We start from the raw sequence: 18,968 nt of genomic DNA on the forward strand, positions 1-18,968 counted from the left end.
TGACTGCATCCTCTTTTTTTACTGGCTACAAAGGGGTGAGTAGAACTTGCCAAACCAGTTTGTCCATTATAGATGCATAAGAAAGAACTGCGCGCAAACGAGACACGGAAGGCGAAGAGGCAAAGACGCATACAAATGCAGATTAACAACTTCATTACGCGAAGTTACATAAGCCGTATGTAAAGCGGTGTCAGCATCTTATCAAAAACTCGAGAACGTGAAGACTGCGAAGGAAAGAAAACAAATAATTGCTGGTAAGAATGATAGGACGCTGAGGTCACTTTATATATAGGTTCGGTTATATATATATATTAGCAGACAAGGTAAAGGAAATGAGGGGCTCGTTTGACAAACATATTAAGGAAGCCAACAGTCACCGAAACCAAGGTGCATAGGGGAATGTTTTCTTAATTTTTTTTAATCTGTAGTACCAATCAATCGGTTTAAAGAAAATTGCTTATAAAGCAGCAGAAAAAACAACCATGCCGCTGGTGGGATCCGAACCCACGACCTCCGAGTATCGCGTCCGGTGCTCTTACCAACTGAGCTACGGCGACGGCTGTCCAATCTGCTGCTCTCGTGGGTATTTATGTTTACTGGGTGTAAGCGAGCCTTGAGAGTGTTCACCAGCGCCACCCTCGACCGTAGCGGCGGACGTAGCACGTCCTGTAATACCGCGAGCGTGACGTAGAACGTCATCTAACGGCGAGGGCGGAAACTGTGCGATAGCCCTCTTAAGCAACCTGTGGCATCAGGACTGCCAGAACCGAGGCCCTCGTTAAGCTATTAGCAGACAAGTTAAAGGAACTGAGGGGCCCGTTTGACAAACATATTAAGGAAGCCAACAGTCACCGAAACCAAGGTGCATAGGGGAATGTTTTCTTAATTTTTTTTAATTTGTAGTGCAAATCAATCGGAATAAACAAAATTACTTGGCTTCGGTGACTGTTGGCTTCCTTAATATATATATATATATATATATATATATATATATATATATATATATATATAGGTAGGTAGGTTATATATAGGTTCGTTATGATTCTTATACAGCTAATATTCATTCAAACTGTCTTTGTCTAATTGTGCTGCCGCTCCCAGCGAAGTTGCGCGAATGTTTGCTTTTTATGTGGTGTCGTGTTGTGCTTATGCTGTGCGGTGACATTAAAACTAATCCGGGCCCAACAACAGAGGCTATGCTTCAGCTTATTTTAGACAAACAAACCCAAGTTGAAGCTCGGCTGGCTGACATTGAAAGCAAGTCAGAGTCCTTTAGAGACCAGTTCTCTAAATTTCTAACCCTTGAATGTGCTGTTTGTGACCTTGAGCGCACTGTGCAACTCCAGCAACAAAAGTTAAACGACATGGAAGACAGAGCCAGACGCAATAATATCATTGTATTTGGTGTGTCAGAGGACGCGAATGAAACAAAAGCAGATATTGAAATTAAAGTTATAAAATAAATTTTTTTCCCAGCAGCTGGGCGTGTCTGTGACATCACTGGAAAGAATACACAGACTTGGGCAAAGGAAGGTTGGCCGAAACAGGCCCGTTATCATGAGGCTGTATGATTTCAATGAATAAGTCGCCATATCTAAGAATTAGAGCAAGCTGAAAGGTACTAGTGTAAGTGTTTCCGACTAGTCACAGACAACTTTGCGCAAAAGAAAACTTTGGGAATCCGCTCAGGCCGATAAGGATGCAGGGGAGAAAGTTAAGCTCGTGCATGATAAACTGCTTATCAATAGGACTGCCTATGTTTGGGACCTGAAAACAAATACCCGTGTAAAGCTGCTAGCCACCCAAGCGAAACCACCTACTTCTAATAACTGACAGAAGCAAAAACATCAACTAAGAATACCAAACATCAATGCGAGAAGTATCTTAAATAAATCAGGACCCCTCGAATGTTTAACGATACTGCACAATCCTCATGTAATTGCCGTGACTGAGACGTGGCTGCACGACAATGTTCAGAATTAAGAAGTTTTTCCTAATTCGTATAATGTGATCCGCACAAATAGATCAAACAGATATGGAGGACTGGCACTGTTAATCAAGAACACAATGCAGTGTGAACTTTTGCCCTTTATTAGTGATCATGAAAGCCTATGGTGTGAACTAATTTTAAACGATTTTATAATAATAATTGGGGCCATTTATAGGCCACCAGCCAGCCCTGTTGAGTATCTCCAGAAGATTGATGAACGTTTAAGCGCTGTTACTAACAATAGAAGCAGAATTATACTTTTAGGAGACTTTAATTTACCAGGTGTAAATTGGGAAGAACGAGTTCCCGGGCCTACAGATAGGTATCACGCTGACATTATATGAGAGATTATGACGTAATATGGTCTTATTCAAATGGTTGATAAGCCCACGCGAACTCGAGGAAACTCTCATTCGCTTTTGGATTTAATATTTCTTTCTGCAGAGGCTTTTGATTGTACGATAGATATTGAAGATGGTATTTCCTACCATAAAAGTGTACTTGCTACCATTAATGTTAGCAAGAAGTGCGCCTCTAAGCAGAAGACGATGAACGTTTACAATTTCCACGCAGCTGATGACGCTTCAGTTATTGACTACTCCGAAGCTTCCTTTGATATGATGCCACAAAATGATAGCGTTGAAATCCTGTGGAATTACTTCATCTCAACTGTGAGGCATTGTTTGAGGTGGTATATACAGCTGAAAAAAAAGCGGTCACGAAAACCGAATCCTTGGATTACCCGAAATATTATCCATTTAAAACGCCGTCTACAACGTGCGCGGTGAAAGAAGCCTAAGCAAAGCAATGTAATTGCCACTCTCAGTGCGCACGTACGAAAAGAACTGAGAAAAGCCAAAATGCACTTCCTTTCTACAACACTGGCAGAATATATGCACAGCGCTGCCCAAAAATTTTGGAGGTATCTCTGTGGTTGTTATTCAACGAAAAACGGATTAGTATTAAATGGTACGTTATTTTACGAACCGAAACTAGTCGCTGAAGCCTTTAATAGACCCTTTGTGTCGGTATTTACTCCTAAATAGCATTTACATCCAAATAAATCGCCAAGCACCCAGCAGCATGTTGGCATAGTCATATCACGAGAAGGTATTTTTTCATTACTCTTAAAACTGAATTTCAAGAAGTCACCTGGTCTTGATAACAAACCTAAAAAATTTTTGAAACGTTACTGCGAATGGGTTTCATAATTTTAGAGATAATATTTATAGCATCATTACATGACAGCTCTGTACCGGGTGACTGGCTGTTAGCACGAGTTGTGCCAGTTTTTGAATCTGGTGATATATTTGAGGTTTCAAATTACCGTCCTATATCTATCTCATGTTCTGTGTGCAAAATGTTAGAGCATATAATATCTAAAAACCTTGTAGAATACATTGAAAGTAATCACCTTTTTTATAGTAAACAGCATGGCTTCCGTAGCTGCCTCTCGACAATAACACAACTCTTTTACATTATTCATGGTTTTGCGACAGCCATAAACTCAAAAGATCAAATTGATGTCATTGCGATAGATCTCTCCAAAGCATTCGACAGAGTGTGTCATGGCAAGCTTTTACACAAGTTGTATGAGATGGGTATTGATGTACAAATAATTAATTGGATTCAGGATTACCTAAATAACAGAGAACAATTTGTACAAATAGATGAAGAACGCTCATCGACTTTACCAATATCATCTGGTTTTCCGCAAGGGTCCGTTCTGGGCCGATATTGTTTTTATTATATAATAATGATATTGCGAAAGACGTACACCTTCTCGTCTAAGCACGCTTGTTTGCTGATGACAATGTGTTATTTTGTCGCATAAAATGCCTGCAAGACCAGGTTCTCTTGAATGGCTCTTTGAAGCTTGTGTAAGATTGGTGTGTAAACTGGGACATGAGAATTAATTACCAAAAGTCAACTTCTATGATTGTGTCGAACAAGAAGAAGCCATTAGCGTTCCCGTACATAATTATTGACAGAGCACTAAAGCGTACTAATAAATTAAAATATTTAGGTATCACGATTTGTCATGACTTAAACTGGAGGGATCATGTAAAAAACATTTGTGGAGCAGCTCAACGGAAACTTGGATTCCTAAGGCGGAAGCTAAAAGATGCACCATCGGATGTCAAACTACAAGCGTATAAATCAATAGTAAGACCAACTCTGGAGTACGCAAGCATAATTTGGGATCCGAATCAGCAATATCTTGTAGACAAAATTGAACGTGTTCAAAGATTGCCAGTAAGGTTTATATTTTCGTCTTACCAAGGAACGCAGTCTGTATCTGAACTTCTTTTACGAGCGCAGTTACCAACATTGGTTATCCGCAGAAAAATTGCTAGGCTAAAGTTTTTTTATCAGCGTTATCACAAAATGTTCAATCTGGATTCCAGCTTGTATTTCCTGCCAACCGGAAGATTGTCGTCGCGTACTAACCATCCTTTTGCACTTATGCCGTACATGCCGAGAGTTGATGTGTATAAACTTTTGTTTCTACCTAAAACATGTATAGAATGTAATAACCTTGACCGACGCGTATTTGACAAAACATATTCACTTGAAACCTTTGTAAAACAGCTGGAAATGTGTTGTATTGGCTGATTTTCCCATTCCCACCTTGTAACATCCCGCAAGGTCTAACAATATTTGAAAATAAATAAATAAATAAATTTTTTAATATACGCCTTGTGCTCTTACGCGTAATGAAGTTGTTAGTCTTCCTTTGTGTGCGTCTTTGCCTCTTCACCGTCCGTGTCCCGTTTGCGTAGTTCTCTCCTTGTAAAAAGGGTGGTCCCATGTTTTGTTTGTTGCATTCCAGACCACCCCTGCTATTCCTAGTTTGTACGCGTGCTCTCCATTATAACAGCTTTATAAACTTACTCGGTAATGAAAATTTTAAAAGGCAACAGAGGTCCAGCTTTCCTAAAAAAATCAGGTACCTGCGATAAACTTTCATCAGACACCTTCGCGAGACTATAGTGCACGACATTTCGCGAAGTAATGACAAACGTTTGTAACTAAGTTTATTAAGCAGCACCGAGACTTAGCGTCTGCTTCAGAGAAGTAGTATAGCACTCGCTTTGGAAAAGCTACTATTCTGGATATAGCTTCTTCTTGAGAGGCACAGTAATACACGCAAAATATCTCGACCAAAATAGACAAAAACTGACGGGTGCGCATAAGCTCCCAATTAATGTTAACCTATTGGCGTTAATAGGCAAATGCCCATATATGCGCAATTGCTTAGTTTCGAATTTACATTCAGAAATCGCTGGAAATACTCGTACCTCTCCAGGTGCAGTAGTGCCGAGTTAAGCTATGCGCACACGACCACTGGCGGGGCTTGTGTGGCCCAAGTTGCTGTTCCCAAGCAACCTCTCTCGATCAGTCATTGATTTAACTGCCACCTACCGCGGTGAAGAATTTGCTCACAATCCAATGGGCAGGTTGTGGTGACGTCACAATGTCACTTCACCAAGCGGCAGGTGGACTCCCAGCTTCTCGGGAGAATTTTCGCTAACGCCGTCGTCGACAACTGCGACGACCACAGCGCCTGGTTTTCTGCTGAATGGGACTATCGCGTGGAAAGGAGCACAACAGTAGTAGTGACTCGACACCATTATTTGCCGTTCCGAGTCTTTAATTCGGTTTTGGGCTCGTCAGCGCTAATTTTCAAGGTGTTCTGGAATAGCGTAAATAGCGTAAATCTTGAGGCGTAGCCTATCTGACGCTGAAGGTTGACTATAGACATAGACTAATGGGCGGATTCCTATTTTGTAGTTATGCACTTCGATGGCCACTCATTAACCAAGAGATAAGATCGGCGCGAAGGGCCCGGAAGCTCCAAATAAGTAAAAACAAATTTTAAAGTCATGCTTTTGTACTTTATGGGTTGTGTGCTGTGATTTCCGAGATAGCGTTTGACAAGTGCTCCGCATTTAACACGATAGCGTTACTAGCCCGCTGTCGGAAAAAAATGCTAAGGCGTCGGCGCCATTGTTGGCATCGGTGTTGGCGACTATTCGAAACCTCGCAGCCAAAGCGGCCGAAGCAACCAGCCGCTCCGGCAACATATGTGAGCCACCTAGATCACGTGATCTTGTGGCGTCATCAAAACCTGCCCGTCGGATCGCTAGCAAACTGACCACCGCGGCAGGCCGCAATTAGATTAATGATTGGTCACATGAGGCTTTTCGGGAAGAGCGACCAGGGTTGCACAAGCCCACCGGCGGCAGCACCTGCCATCGAAGGGCAGTGGCGCATCGCTTAACCGCTGCAAAACTGCGAAACGCTGCAAAGGAGCGGCATAACGAATCCTAGGGATCTTGGAACGTAAACTGGAGTTCGAAGATAAAAGGAGCCAACGTACCGACTGGCCCCGAACTTCGCCGTGCAAAGTAAAGGATGACCAGTTACGAACATACGGGCATTCACCTATTAACTCTATCGCTCCGTGCCCTTGAGGAGGAAATTAAGTGTGTCCTCCAATCTTATTTTTTATAGCAAGCGGAAGTTTCTTTCAAGACCAGCCTGAAAGGCATGCCGCAGTGCAGCAAGTGACGGTACTCTGGAACAGTTTGAGTTTCTTCTGTTTGTTTGGCTAAACGCCACTTTTTTTGGGGGGGGGGGGGGAGGGGCGGGGGGGGGGGGGCAGTCATCGCTTGGCCCTGTGCTATGTTTAAAACAACCATTTAGAATGATTCTTTTGACGCGAAAGGCGCTTGAAGTCATATGCAGCCAAACCAGCTCTGTAATGCGAGATGAATAACGCTTCATGTTTGTCATGTTCGCAGTTATTTACGCATCGTTCTGTAAATTTAAACAAATTAAAAACGAGGGCTTGATATGTCCGCATAAAAGCACCTCCGCTATGAGGGCAGGCACTTAAAGCGCTGCACTGAAATGAGGCTAAAGAAGGTAAAATTTAGAATGTGGAGAAAACAGACGAGCGTCAGTTAACAAACAACAAATTATAAAAAGTCATAATGAATACGTATGTACAATTAAAATCTCGGTTTCTGCAGTTCTCTAGACACTATTTAAAGCCAATGGGGATAAAACCGGAAAACGTCATAACAGTTCCGTCAGATCGACAGCAAATGATCCCTTAAGGCTCGTACACTGATTTTGCAGGTTGATCCTTTAAGAGGGGAAGGCTAAATTCCTTTTCAAATGAGCGTGCTCTGCCGAGTGCTCCTTCTGAAGGCCAAGTTGCGATCGACCTTTGAGCGATAGAGTGTATTCGATTGCTCAGCAGTTCTTAATATTTAACAATCTTACAAACTAAGATCAAGGAATCAAGGCAGTGTGCTGGTGATTTTCAGGGGATCCATGCTCACCTTCAGGGGAGTTGCGAACTTATAGATGAAATATTGGCGCGCGCGGAACTAAAATGCTTGCTCTGTTCCCTGAATGGCTCACCGCCGCATTATATTGTGTTTTTACAGTTTTGCTGTAAACATATTTCTTGGGAACTATCCGACAGTGTTGTCTCGAAGCTAACGCTATAGAAGAGCCGCTAGGTGTCATTATGTGGTTTTAACGCGGAAGCGTTAAGGGTCGTGTTAACAACAAAACCCGGGGTCAGCTACGCCAGGAGTCTTGAGAAGAGCAGGCGGCCACCTGCGACCAAGGTCACGACCTCCTGACGCCATAAAAACCTGTCCAACAGTTTTCCAGGAAGCTTCCCACTATGGCATTTTGCAGTTACAATATTGATCGGTCAAGAGATGTGACGTGACATTGCAACGTCATCATAACCTGGTCAGCGAGGCAAATACCGGACTGCAAGCGACTTGCCCCTCTTGGCACTGGCAATGAAATTATTTCAAACCAGTTCAATGCAACTGCCACCTGCCCACTGTTCTGCTGAGCATGGCCTTTACGCGGGCTCGGGAAAAGCAACCCGGGTCTCACAAGCCGCTACGTTGCTGTGTTTGAAACAACAAAGAGGCGGGGAATCGCTTAAACGCTTCTCACTGCGCCAGTAGGGGTATGAGGACTTCTCACTCTACATGAATATTAAGTAGAGAATGACCAATTCCGCGTATATGCGCATGTCGGCAGATATCAGGTGAAAGAGAAGTGTTTGCACGGGAGTGATCCCCTATACTATGGCATCTTACTCTTAAGGGTAGCCCAAGCGTTAAGTGATGGCAAACGAGTCCGTCTCTGGGAAATGATACGTAAATAGCACCTCAGACGGCTCTGAGTACCGATTAACGTTATCACGCCGAACCCTTAGTGCGTAGGTTAAGTGTCCGCTGCTTTGTTTCTGCTGCCAGCAATACAGAGAGCATGCAGAGGGAATTCCGCGCTCTTGCAGGATCATAACGGCGCAGTTCTTCTGATGCACTCGGCCTATTTTGCTAGAGAAGATTTGTATTTAGAGAAGACTACGTGAATACCAGGAGCTATTTGCAGTTTCGTGCACGACTGTCTCTGCTACTGAACGCCTTAGTGCGGTATGCGCGTGTGGCGAGATGATACTTTCTTATCCACGCAGAGATGAAGGGGTATATGTAATATTGTCCTTTGAATTATATACCATTGTACATTTTTGTGCACCTGAATTGCCTAGTGATGAACTTGCGGTCGTTAGAACGAGTGACACAGGCGAGAGGTTGGCCAAACTCAGATGCCATCGAACGAAACAGATTTTGTCTTAGCGGCCTCACTTTCTTTAGCTGCATTCCATTCTCTGAATAAAGGGCGGTTAATTGTTCACAGAAGAAGTAGCACGCAGAAAAAGCTCACTTCATTGGTGACCGTTTGTAGATACATTTACAAACCTATAATCTTTTAATTCAGCACGACAATAATAATATTTATGATATAGAAAAACGATAAAGGAAAGAGGCTTACCAGTTAAAACGCAAGCGACAGTGTTTGAAAAATTTTTCAGGTTTGTTTTGGGGAATGCAGAATTACAAATTTACACTCGCTTAGTACTGGTCAATATTCCAATTTTCGCATTCACCCATTGTACAAAAGTCTTCGTCATGCAGTGTCACTGATTTTAAATTCCCTCGAAAGCGCGCGTCGACCACTCACTCACTGCTCCACCTTCGCGCCGGCGTTTTCAGACAGATTTCTTCGTTATTTTAAATTTAGTCGTTTCCGAAAGTAAAAAAAAAAAATTCCCTCCTGCCAGGTTGATCCCATCAATAGTGAGGCTCAAGTCTACCACCAAGTTTTTAAACAGGTTCGATTTCATATAGGCTGACCCAGGGAGCAGTCCTCCTTAACACCGCCATATTGGATCAACTGAGGCTCCCCCTCTTGGTTGTGAAAATTGCCTAGTCACAGCACAGCATGCTGCACGCAGGCCAATTATAGAAAACGCCGACTCTCTGCCTTCCAGGCCAGCACAGTCTGAAGGAGGGGCGCCTGCGGCTGCGGACGACTCAGGTGGCGCTTCCCGTCAAAAGAGGGCGTCACATTCGAGCTCGGATTCGGATGCACCAGAAGGCGGTGCTGCCGATGACGATGCTGCGGTAAGCGAGGCAATTTTTTATTATCTCTTGTAGTGTATGTAGCCTTTTGCGGTTTCATTACATGGTTCATACCGAAAAAAAACAAGATAAAAATGTCAGCTATAAAAAAAAACAATCAATTACAATTCGTTATTGCCTGTGAAGATTTCCTTTATTTTATTTATTTCTTAAACGAGGTATTGCCGTATCAGAATACAGAACTTCCTGGACTAGACCAAATAAGAATATGTAAACGCCCCTACGCCCCTATGATTCCCATAGAGGCTAAAACTCTTAGACATTTTTTTTTATTCGACTTCACAGCCCGGAAATATGAAACGGAGACCCTCAAGAAAGAGTGCAAAGTAAGCACCAACGCAAAAACATCACTCACGTGTCAACTGTTGCTTTTCAGTAACTGTGACACCATAGGCAGGCACAAAGGCTGCTATTAGGACGGTGTACAGAAGTCTGTCTTTGATAGGAACTGACAGACGGCCGTCGCCTGATGAAAGCAGCCCGTCGAGTCATCATCGGGTTGGGCTGGTGACCAATGTTTACCGTCCTCACTGTGCCAAACAGGCATGCGAACGTGATTCGCGCCCTAACAAACCGGTAGTAATGGTCCACTTGAGAGTAGTCGAATCACTTTCTGCGCGTGGCTTGAAGCTTCGAAAATAATTGTATAAAATACTTATTGTTTTAAATATTCTTTTTTTTTCGCAGAACAGTAACTGACTGGAATAACTTAAATAATGCGACAGTCATTCAGCCTTCCCTTTCTTTGTTTACCGCCAGTCTCTGCTGATGGCGCAGAAGCTCAGATATGCCTTTATTGCTTTTTTTCTCAATGTTTTTTGCCTCTTTCTGCAGTGCATTGCGTTGAAAAATGACATTTGTTGTAGTGCCCTGGAAGTGCATTTTTGTCTGTACTTTGCTCTGTTGCCTGCGATTTTTTTTTTTGTGCTGTGTGTTATTCCCACCCTGCTAAAATCCCTTGAGGATTACAGTATCTGTGAAATAAATGAAATAAAATGGTTGCCGAAGCCAAAATCACAACGCGCGAACCGCGAATATGGAATGCAGTCGCCACCCCCTTAGCACCAGCATGAGGTTACCAACGTTTCTAAGCCTAACCACGATTACCATTTCTTTGAGAATGGTGGCACAGAAAGAAAGCATTGTCAAAACAGAGATTCGCACACCTTTTTGTTCCCTCTTTTCTTGCTCAAAAAGACTCACACTTCAAAATGCTTACACTAGAGCTCTGACATAGACACAAATGAAGAAAACATTCTGTGTACTAACTACTCCGTTATCTTTCGATACATCTAAATTTCTTCTTTTCACTTCCGGACCTTTTGTTCTAACCCACGGGGCACCGCATAAGCACCTCGTTTTGCTGCGCCCTAGTATGGCTTAAAATAAGAATATTCTGCTCCTTGCCATTACATGCACACTTTACATAGGCCTTCCTAAAGCATTAGAGTAATCTCTGCTGTAAAGAGAACGTGATTATTAAAAAAAATTCAAGTATACGCTGATCCCTCTTTAACACAGTAAGAGTCAGATTTTGAGCGACGGCTCCACCAATGCAGAGAGTTCCAGCCAAGAAAGGCAATAGATACATGCAGCCTTGGAGCACTATCCACTATTGGAGACGCTGGTTTCTAACACTTAACATGGATGTTGTCAGCACTCCGATATAAACAGTGCTTTTTACCGCCCATTGCAGCGAGAGCCAGAAGAGGCTGCTGGTGTTCCAGAAGCCGAACAGAGGAGCCCTAAGAGGTGAGTAGGGCTCCCTTTTCGTCAGTCGAAGGGTACTGAGTAAAAACTGTGCCTTGACATTGATTAGCACTAAGACCGCACTGTCATAAATAATATTCCTCTAAGCAAAACCACATGCGCCTTGCTGTTATCTTCAATATCTCAAAAATGTCTTTACGCTGCACACTCCAGCAGGGACGACTTCCTCAACAGAGGGAGTGGCTCTATAGGTTAAGCTATGAGCAATAAGAGCAGCAATAAAAATATTTAGCAAAGCTGCATAACCTTCTTAGCCAACAGAAAGCCACTCAAGTGTATAACAGTTACTTAGAGATGGCAAAACAACTTGTCTAGAGCGCTTGCGCTCTCATTATAAGAAATGAAAGTAGCTGCCAAAACCACGCCGACCAGCATAGCCCTTAATATTGTTCATTTCCTTTCTCACCACCCAGCGCGGTCAGGCACCAGAACAAGATATATAGCAAGAAAAAAACCGGAATGCCATGAGTTCAGTTGCGCATGCGCACATACAGCCTGTTTCGAACCATGCGTTACAGATACTTGTCGCGTGTGCAATGGGGTGCAAATCTGCAGAACACTGCTCCGGGAATAGAGAAGATAAGTTTCTTTTGTACTCGTTAGTGATCCCATTTGCAGATAAGCACTTGAATTTTAGGAAGATATTAATGTTGCGTGGTTTTCCTTAAGAAAGCAGTGATGGCGCTGCTGAAAAGGACGGTAAGAAAGACTGGACATCAGGAACGCACAGTTGTTGTTGCTCTTCGGGTGCAGTCGCGTGGTAGCAGACAACAAAGACGTTTAAGTTCACAGGACCATGAGTTCTGCGAGGCAGTATCATCCGTTGCAGTGCAAGCGTTGCACGCTGAAATATTATATCAGTATGAATTCTTTCTAACTAGCCCAGTTGGCCGTCCTAATCGTTTTTATTCATGCCAACATATTTAGGGACAAGCGTGTCCTTTGAAGTTTATTGGCTCGAGTGTGCCACTCCTGTGGTGGCTGTTTTTTGGCTGCACATGGAACCAAATAACGGCAATGATTAAGTTCGTGCAGGCAGTGCGGTTTTTCACTGTGGCCATCAAAACGCAGCGTCGTCGTGCCAGCCTTGGTGGCCGCTGCAGTGGTGCTCATAATAGTGTCCGTCGTGGTGAGCTCCCTGATCTGGAGCGGCACCAACCGGACCACCAATCAGACAACCGCTCCGACCACAGCTTGGACCACCACTGAAACCACCGCTTGGACCACTACTGGAACCACAGCTTGGACCACCGCCTGGACCACCGCTCACACCACTGCCCGGACCACCGCCCGGACCACTGCCTCGCCCTCCATCACGGACTCGTCCTCTATCACGCCCTCAAGTGGAAGTGCGACGTCGGTAACGACCGACACTACCACACTGACGTCTCCCATTCCGACCCTTAGTCCAGTCCCAGTGGAGGTACGTTGTAGTGTTCGCGTTCTTCTTAATCGGGTGCGCCTGCATTGGTAAAGAATACAAAATCAAACAAACCACACTTGTGTATTAACGCCGAAAGTCTTCAGCACCTTTCCAGCGCCGATGGCTGACCGACAAATCCATGAAAAAGGGAGGGGTAGCATCCTAGTAAACCCGAGAAGCTGTATCTCAGTCACTATTTCCTCAATTGAGATGTGTGAGTTGAAAAAAAAATTGTCAACTCGTCTAAGTAGTTACTGACGCCTTAACGTTGACTTCTGGCTCAACAGTAGAAGCAGAACGCAGTTTTGTGCAATTCATACCCACCGACAACTCTTGAAAAGTACGCGTCGTTTCGGTCTGCGTTTGTTTGCCTTTCTCTTCGACACCCGTGTCAGCATGTCTATCCCGCTCACCAGTCTCAATGTCGCGTCGCTTATTGATGACACTCAAGCCTGCACTTTACGTGCAGGCCAAGTCTCATTTCCGGGTTCGTTTGGGTGAATGTGTGTTTGTCGGAACAGCATTCATGTGCCACAGCTCTGAATCCTGCTTTCGTACACGGAGAGGTGGGGATAGAGCGAGGGGGGGGGGGGGGGGAAGGCGGAGCGAAGCTTGCTCGAGGAAGTGAAAGTGAACGAGTCTTGTACACGGACAGAAAACGAGTAACCGACTACGACGAAAATTACTTGGCCTCAAATAAAACCTATTTATGTGGTCAATTACGTCCGATTAGCACTAACTGCAACTACAGAAAACAAATCGACATGCTATTGCGTTATATTTCATTCGTCTTTTTTAAGTAAAGCGCTATAAGGCACAGATTGGAATGAGCTGGTACGGATTGCCTTATCTGTATTCTTTTCCAGTGAATATTTTGGTAATTTCACCTGCAGCTGCTTTTCGAATTTTTTTTACATGTTTTCCAAGCTTTGTTTAAGCACAGCAGCGACAGTGAAGAGCATCTGTATACATACGCGTCGCAGAGAAGTGAGTTTCTTTAACATGTAAAGACCTTGCGCACCACTTCGAAGAAGCCCACGCTTAGCTGTGGCTAGCACTCTAAAGGGACAAAGCCCAAGCTCACTAAACACAACAATCCGTCGTGCCCTCTTGGAGAAATGCGATATACAAAGCACGCAACACAGGGCCTGTGAAATGGAAGCCGCTCGGGCATATTCCGACACCCATGCGCACTTCGGCTTCTACGCAGTTTGACCGTTAGCGCTTTAACGTGGCGGGATTCAGTGCTACATCAGCGTTTGCATCCGAGTTCAGATTAAGTTATACTACTAGTTGCTACTTGATTTTGAAAAAAAAAATATGTACCGGATTACTAGACATCGATCAGGCAAAAAAGTAATGAATTACCAAGAACGTGGCACAAAAAGTAATTAATGCATTACTGATTACAATCCGCCGCGGTGGCTCAGTGGCTAGGGCGCTCGGCTACTGTTCCTGAGTACCCGTTCAAACCCGATCGCCGCGGCCGCGTTTCGATGGAAGCAAAACGCTAAGGCGCCCGCGTGCTGTGCGATGTCAGTGCATGTTAAAGATCCCCAAGTGGTCTAAATTATTCCGTAGCCCTCCACTATGGCACCTCTTTCTTCCTTTCTTCTCCTAGTTCCTCCTTTATCCCTTCCTTTACTGCGTGGTTCAGGTGCCGGCCGATATGTGAGACAGATACTGCGCCATTTCCTTTCCCAAAAACCCGATTTTCCTTTTTGCTAAACTCGATGAAAATGTAATTTATTACAAGTAATGGATGTTCGTAACGTGTTCCGTGCAAAGTAGATTGCTGTAAATTTATCTCACGGCATTATGCGATGCCTAGCGCAAAAGTTGTCAAAAATGTTGGCAGCGACGCAGACGGAACAATGAAGATACCTACGTACATGCCCAGTGTGTGTCTTTTTCTGCTGTGTCCCCACAATAGCAGAGCCGTCATTTTGTGTCACATACCATATGACCCAGCCAATCGCTCTCTTGAGTCCTTCGCACAAAGCAGGCTCTCACTCAATTCCTGCGCAGAGCCGCTGCTGTTTTATCGTCGCTCATATTCTGTGAGAAATTCCGCCATCTGGTAGAGGTGGTGCGCACTGGTCTTCAGCCAGCAGTCGCCATTCTTTGCGACTGCTGGCTTGCACGTAGTTTTTCTTTTCGCTTAATAAATACATTATTATTTTTATTACTGGCTGTAAAAATTGATTCGCAAGTCGTCAAAAATTATTCAGTAAAACGCATGACAGCACGGACAGTCAAAGCTATGATCCTGCAGACGTTGGAATAAATTACGCTAGAAAAGACGGTTGCTTTAATAAACCGGAATTGTAACATGTCATCACCAGCACCAGCATGACTACGCCCACTGCACCACAGAGAGTTTTCGCATATCTCCAATTAACCTTGACCTGCGCCGGCTGTCGCCACCTTTTGCCCGCAACCTTCTTAATCTCATCGGCCCACCTATCCTTTTACCGCCCCTGCTACGCTTGCCTTCTCTTCGGATGCAGACCATTGTCCTTAACTGCTTATCGGTTTCGCATTACATGCAATGTTGAAGCCCATTTCTACTTCTTGATTTCGGACAGGATGTCATTTACCTGGGCTTTTTCTATGTCCCATTCTGCCTTCTTCCTGTACCATAAGGGCACAGGGTAAGGTAAAATTAGAAAAAAATCGTTTTTTTTTTCTTTTGGAATTTTAGAAGTTCAATTCTTTCTACACATGTTCCATGATCGCACTTTCCTCAGAAAGCCATATTTACGGCTGAAAAACGCTTTTTCCGAAACCAAGTAGTGAGCGGCCACGCCCCCTTTCAGGATTAACGTCAATTTTTTCAGCCAAAAAGTCCACCACCTGATTTCAAAACTTGTCTAAAATCAGCTACATATAAAAAATTGTCTGGCAACTATTGTACAGCTCCTCTTTTTTAGCCAAGACAATCCTGAGACGCTTTGCACGTTTTTTCCACGTTTCTGCAACCTTCATGCAGCTGCGTCCGAGTGCTATCCCTTTCGATCAGTATTGTAAATTGTGCCGGTGTTGGTTGCTGCTGATAAGTTGAGATGCCCAGGGCAAAGAAGGCCTTCGTCAGGCGTGAATTTCACGGCAACCGCTACGCTCATCGTGAAAAAGCAAAAGGATGTCCACGACCGAATGAGATCCCGAACGCCGAACACGCCAGCTCCTCGACATCGAAGCTTTCAAGATTTTCTCTGTGCTTCCAGGAAGAGGATGTGCTACAGAGCAGCAGCCAATATGCCTTAATGGACATGGACGGCATTTGTGCCGCAATTACACAGATTTGTGTGTGCAGAGAGTGCGGTGGAAGTGTTGAGCTCATCGTAATTGTGACAAAACGGGTAGGTGTTGCAAGCGTTTACAGTTTGAACTGTGAAGTGTGTAGTGCCGCACAACGATTTGAGACGTCGAAGAAAACTACTTCTGGCCTCTATGAAGCCAACCTCAGGTTAGTGTATGCCTTGAGGTCCATTGGTAAGGGAATGGCTGCAGGAAATATACTCTGTGCTATGCTAAACCTTCCTAAGCCGCCGACAAAGTTTGCGAAATACAATCAAGAGCTTCTAGGTCACATCGAAGCTGCTGCTCAGGAGTCGATGAAAAGGACAGCTGACGAAGCTGTGCAGCTGAATGAGGGCGATAAAGACATCGCAGTTGCTCTTGATGGAAGCTGGCAGAAGCGAGGCCATACTTCCAATAACGGCATAGTCTCTGCGACCAGTGTAGACTCTGGGAAAGTGCTGGATGTGGAGGTTTTGTCTAAACGTTGTCCAAAGTGCAGCATCAAGGGTACAAACAGTGATCCCCTTCATAGAGAGGTGTGCCAAAGCAACTACCAAGGCACCAGCGGTGGAATGGAAGTCGCAGGAGCACTGAAAATTTTCGGCAGGAGTGAGGAGCTTCACGGCGTTCGATACGTCAAATACCTTGAGGATAGTGACAGCAAGGCTTTTATGGCTGTGAAGGCACAAATGCCATATGGTGATTCCGTTGAAATATCCAAGGTTGAGTGCATAGGGCACGTGCAAAAAAGGATGGGCACAAGGTTACGAAGACTAAGAAAAGGAAACAAAGCAGGAAAACTCTCTGATGGAAAGAGCCTCTCGGGCCGAGGCCGACTGACTGATGCAGTAATAGACAAGCTCCAGACGTACTATGGTTTGGCCATCAGAAGAAATGTAGGAAACCTGGATGAAATGCGAAAGGCCGTTTGGGCAACCTTCTTCCACTTATCGGCCACAGACGATGACCCATGCCATGGACTTTGCCCAAAGGGACCTGATACGTGGTGTGCCTTCAACAGAAGTCAGTCAGAGGGCAAGCCATTTTTCCACAAGGAGAGTTTGCCTGCATCTGCCTTGGAGGCTATCAAACCCATTTATAGGGAGCTATCGAAGGCTGAGCTCCTAGAGAAGTGCCTGCATGGGCGAACTCAAAATGCAAATGAGTCGTTCAACCATGTTGTTTGGGAACGCGCGCCAAAGAATGTGTTTGTTAGGCTTCGGACCCTACGGATGGCAACACTGGATGCTGTTCTTTCATTTAATGATGGTAGCATCGCACGGGCCAACGTTTTGAAGGCGTGTGGATTGAACCCAGGGAGCAACACCATCAAGTGGCTGAGGGAAGATGACCATAAGCGCATGTACTTTGCGGACCGAGCAACACGACAGCTTACAAAAGAGGCCCGACAGTCAAAACGACAAGCCGAAAAGCAAAAAAATGACGGCGACAGTGACTACGAAGCAGGGGGCTATTAAACCAATTACTATGGAGGCGTTTCTGCGAATAAAGAATGGTTTTTCACATCTTTTTTCTCTTTACGCTCTATTATCACAAAACTGTTTTTTCTTACAAAGGTACCATTATTTCCAATGCCTTTCAAGACAGACGACTGATTTTTTTTGCAATCATCTACATAAGTGTTGCCAACTACTGAACTAGAATTAAGCAATTTCACTGAGCAGTTATTCTGTTATGAATTTTGAAATGCGCAAAGAAAGGCCAGATTTGTGTACTACCGGAAAAAATTTTATTAAAAATCGAATTTTCAACACATTTCAAATATTCTAGTTCAGTTAATAGAGCACAAAATTTGGCAAACAATGATATATGTATTATTAGGCTACTGTTATTAGTTAGTGAGAAACATGTACCTCAACATGGCCTAAAATGCATGGGAAGTATAGGGCTTACCCTGTGCCCTTAACGTTACACCGACCATTTTACGTTCCATGTCTCGCTGCGTTGCGCACAATTACGTTGACGCCTTTTCGTTACTCTCCACGTTTCTGCCCCACACACTGAACACGAATCAGCCTATATTGAAGTAAACAGGAAATAAGCTGTGCTCTAACGCACCCTCTTTCTTAAAGGAGCGTGTGCTAAAGGACAGCTTATTTCATTTTTACTCCTTTCTGTTTAGAGTAGATAGGTCAGTGCGTGTAAGATACCGGTTATATATTTTTCTCTAGAGGTATATTGGTAAACTTCCATTCATGACCTGAGAGAACCTGCGAAATTCTCCACGCGTTTGTTATTCTACTTATTCTCGCGACTCGAATTGCGGTTATTACCTGCCCTAACTACACGTATTCCCTTTCCAGTTCAAGCGCCTCGCTGCCATTTGTGAACTGCTGTTCCCAACCGAGATTGTTCAACATTAATTTGGTTTTACGCATATTAATTTTTAGACCTACTACTATGATCTGCCTGCCTAAGTCATTGGTCATGCTTTGCAGCTCATATCCTCACTGATTTAGGAAGGCAATGTCGTCAGCGAATCGCAGATCACTAAGGAACACTGCAATAAATCTCGTCCCCAAATGGTTGCAATCTAGACCTCAGAATAGCTCCTGTAATATGGCGGTGACTAACATTTGCGAGATTGTGTGAGGCTGCCTGACACCTTTCCTTATCGCAATTATATTGCTGATTTTATGGAGGCTATGATGGCAGTTACAGATATCTTGCAATGTTTTTGCACAGTATTTTTATATTCCGTAATGCTAGCATGGTTGCTGTGGTTCCGACTGAGTCAAGTGCTCTCTCGTAACCTATGAGGGCTATATATACATAGGGGCTGGTTATATTTTGTGCTTTTCTCTATCACCTGACTGACAGTGCGAATATGGTCTATTGTCGAGTAGCCTTTAGGAAATCCTTCCTGATCGTTTGGTTGATTGAAGTCTAAGGCTGTCCTGACTCAATAAGAGATCACTTTAGTAAATACCTT

General features: G+C 44.1%; 1 protein-coding gene across 1 annotated transcript in view; it reads left to right on the forward strand.

The window, feature by feature from the left end:
* The window catches only part of LOC144108558 (uncharacterized), a 66,127-nt gene that overhangs the window by 2,229 nt on the left and 44,930 nt on the right, over positions 1–18,968 (forward strand). The window contains exons 2-4 of the mRNA XM_077641765.1: positions 9,369–9,501; positions 11,216–11,271; positions 12,361–12,712. Coding sequence (XP_077497891.1) covers positions 9,369–9,501; positions 11,216–11,271; positions 12,361–12,712 — 541 coding nt within the window. The remainder of the gene's footprint in view (positions 1–9,368; positions 9,502–11,215; positions 11,272–12,360; positions 12,713–18,968) is intronic.

The sequence above is a fragment of the Amblyomma americanum genome, chromosome 10, assembly GCF_052857255.1.
Source record: "Amblyomma americanum isolate KBUSLIRL-KWMA chromosome 10, ASM5285725v1, whole genome shotgun sequence".
NCBI classification, from domain to species: domain Eukaryota; kingdom Metazoa; phylum Arthropoda; class Arachnida; order Ixodida; family Ixodidae; genus Amblyomma; species Amblyomma americanum.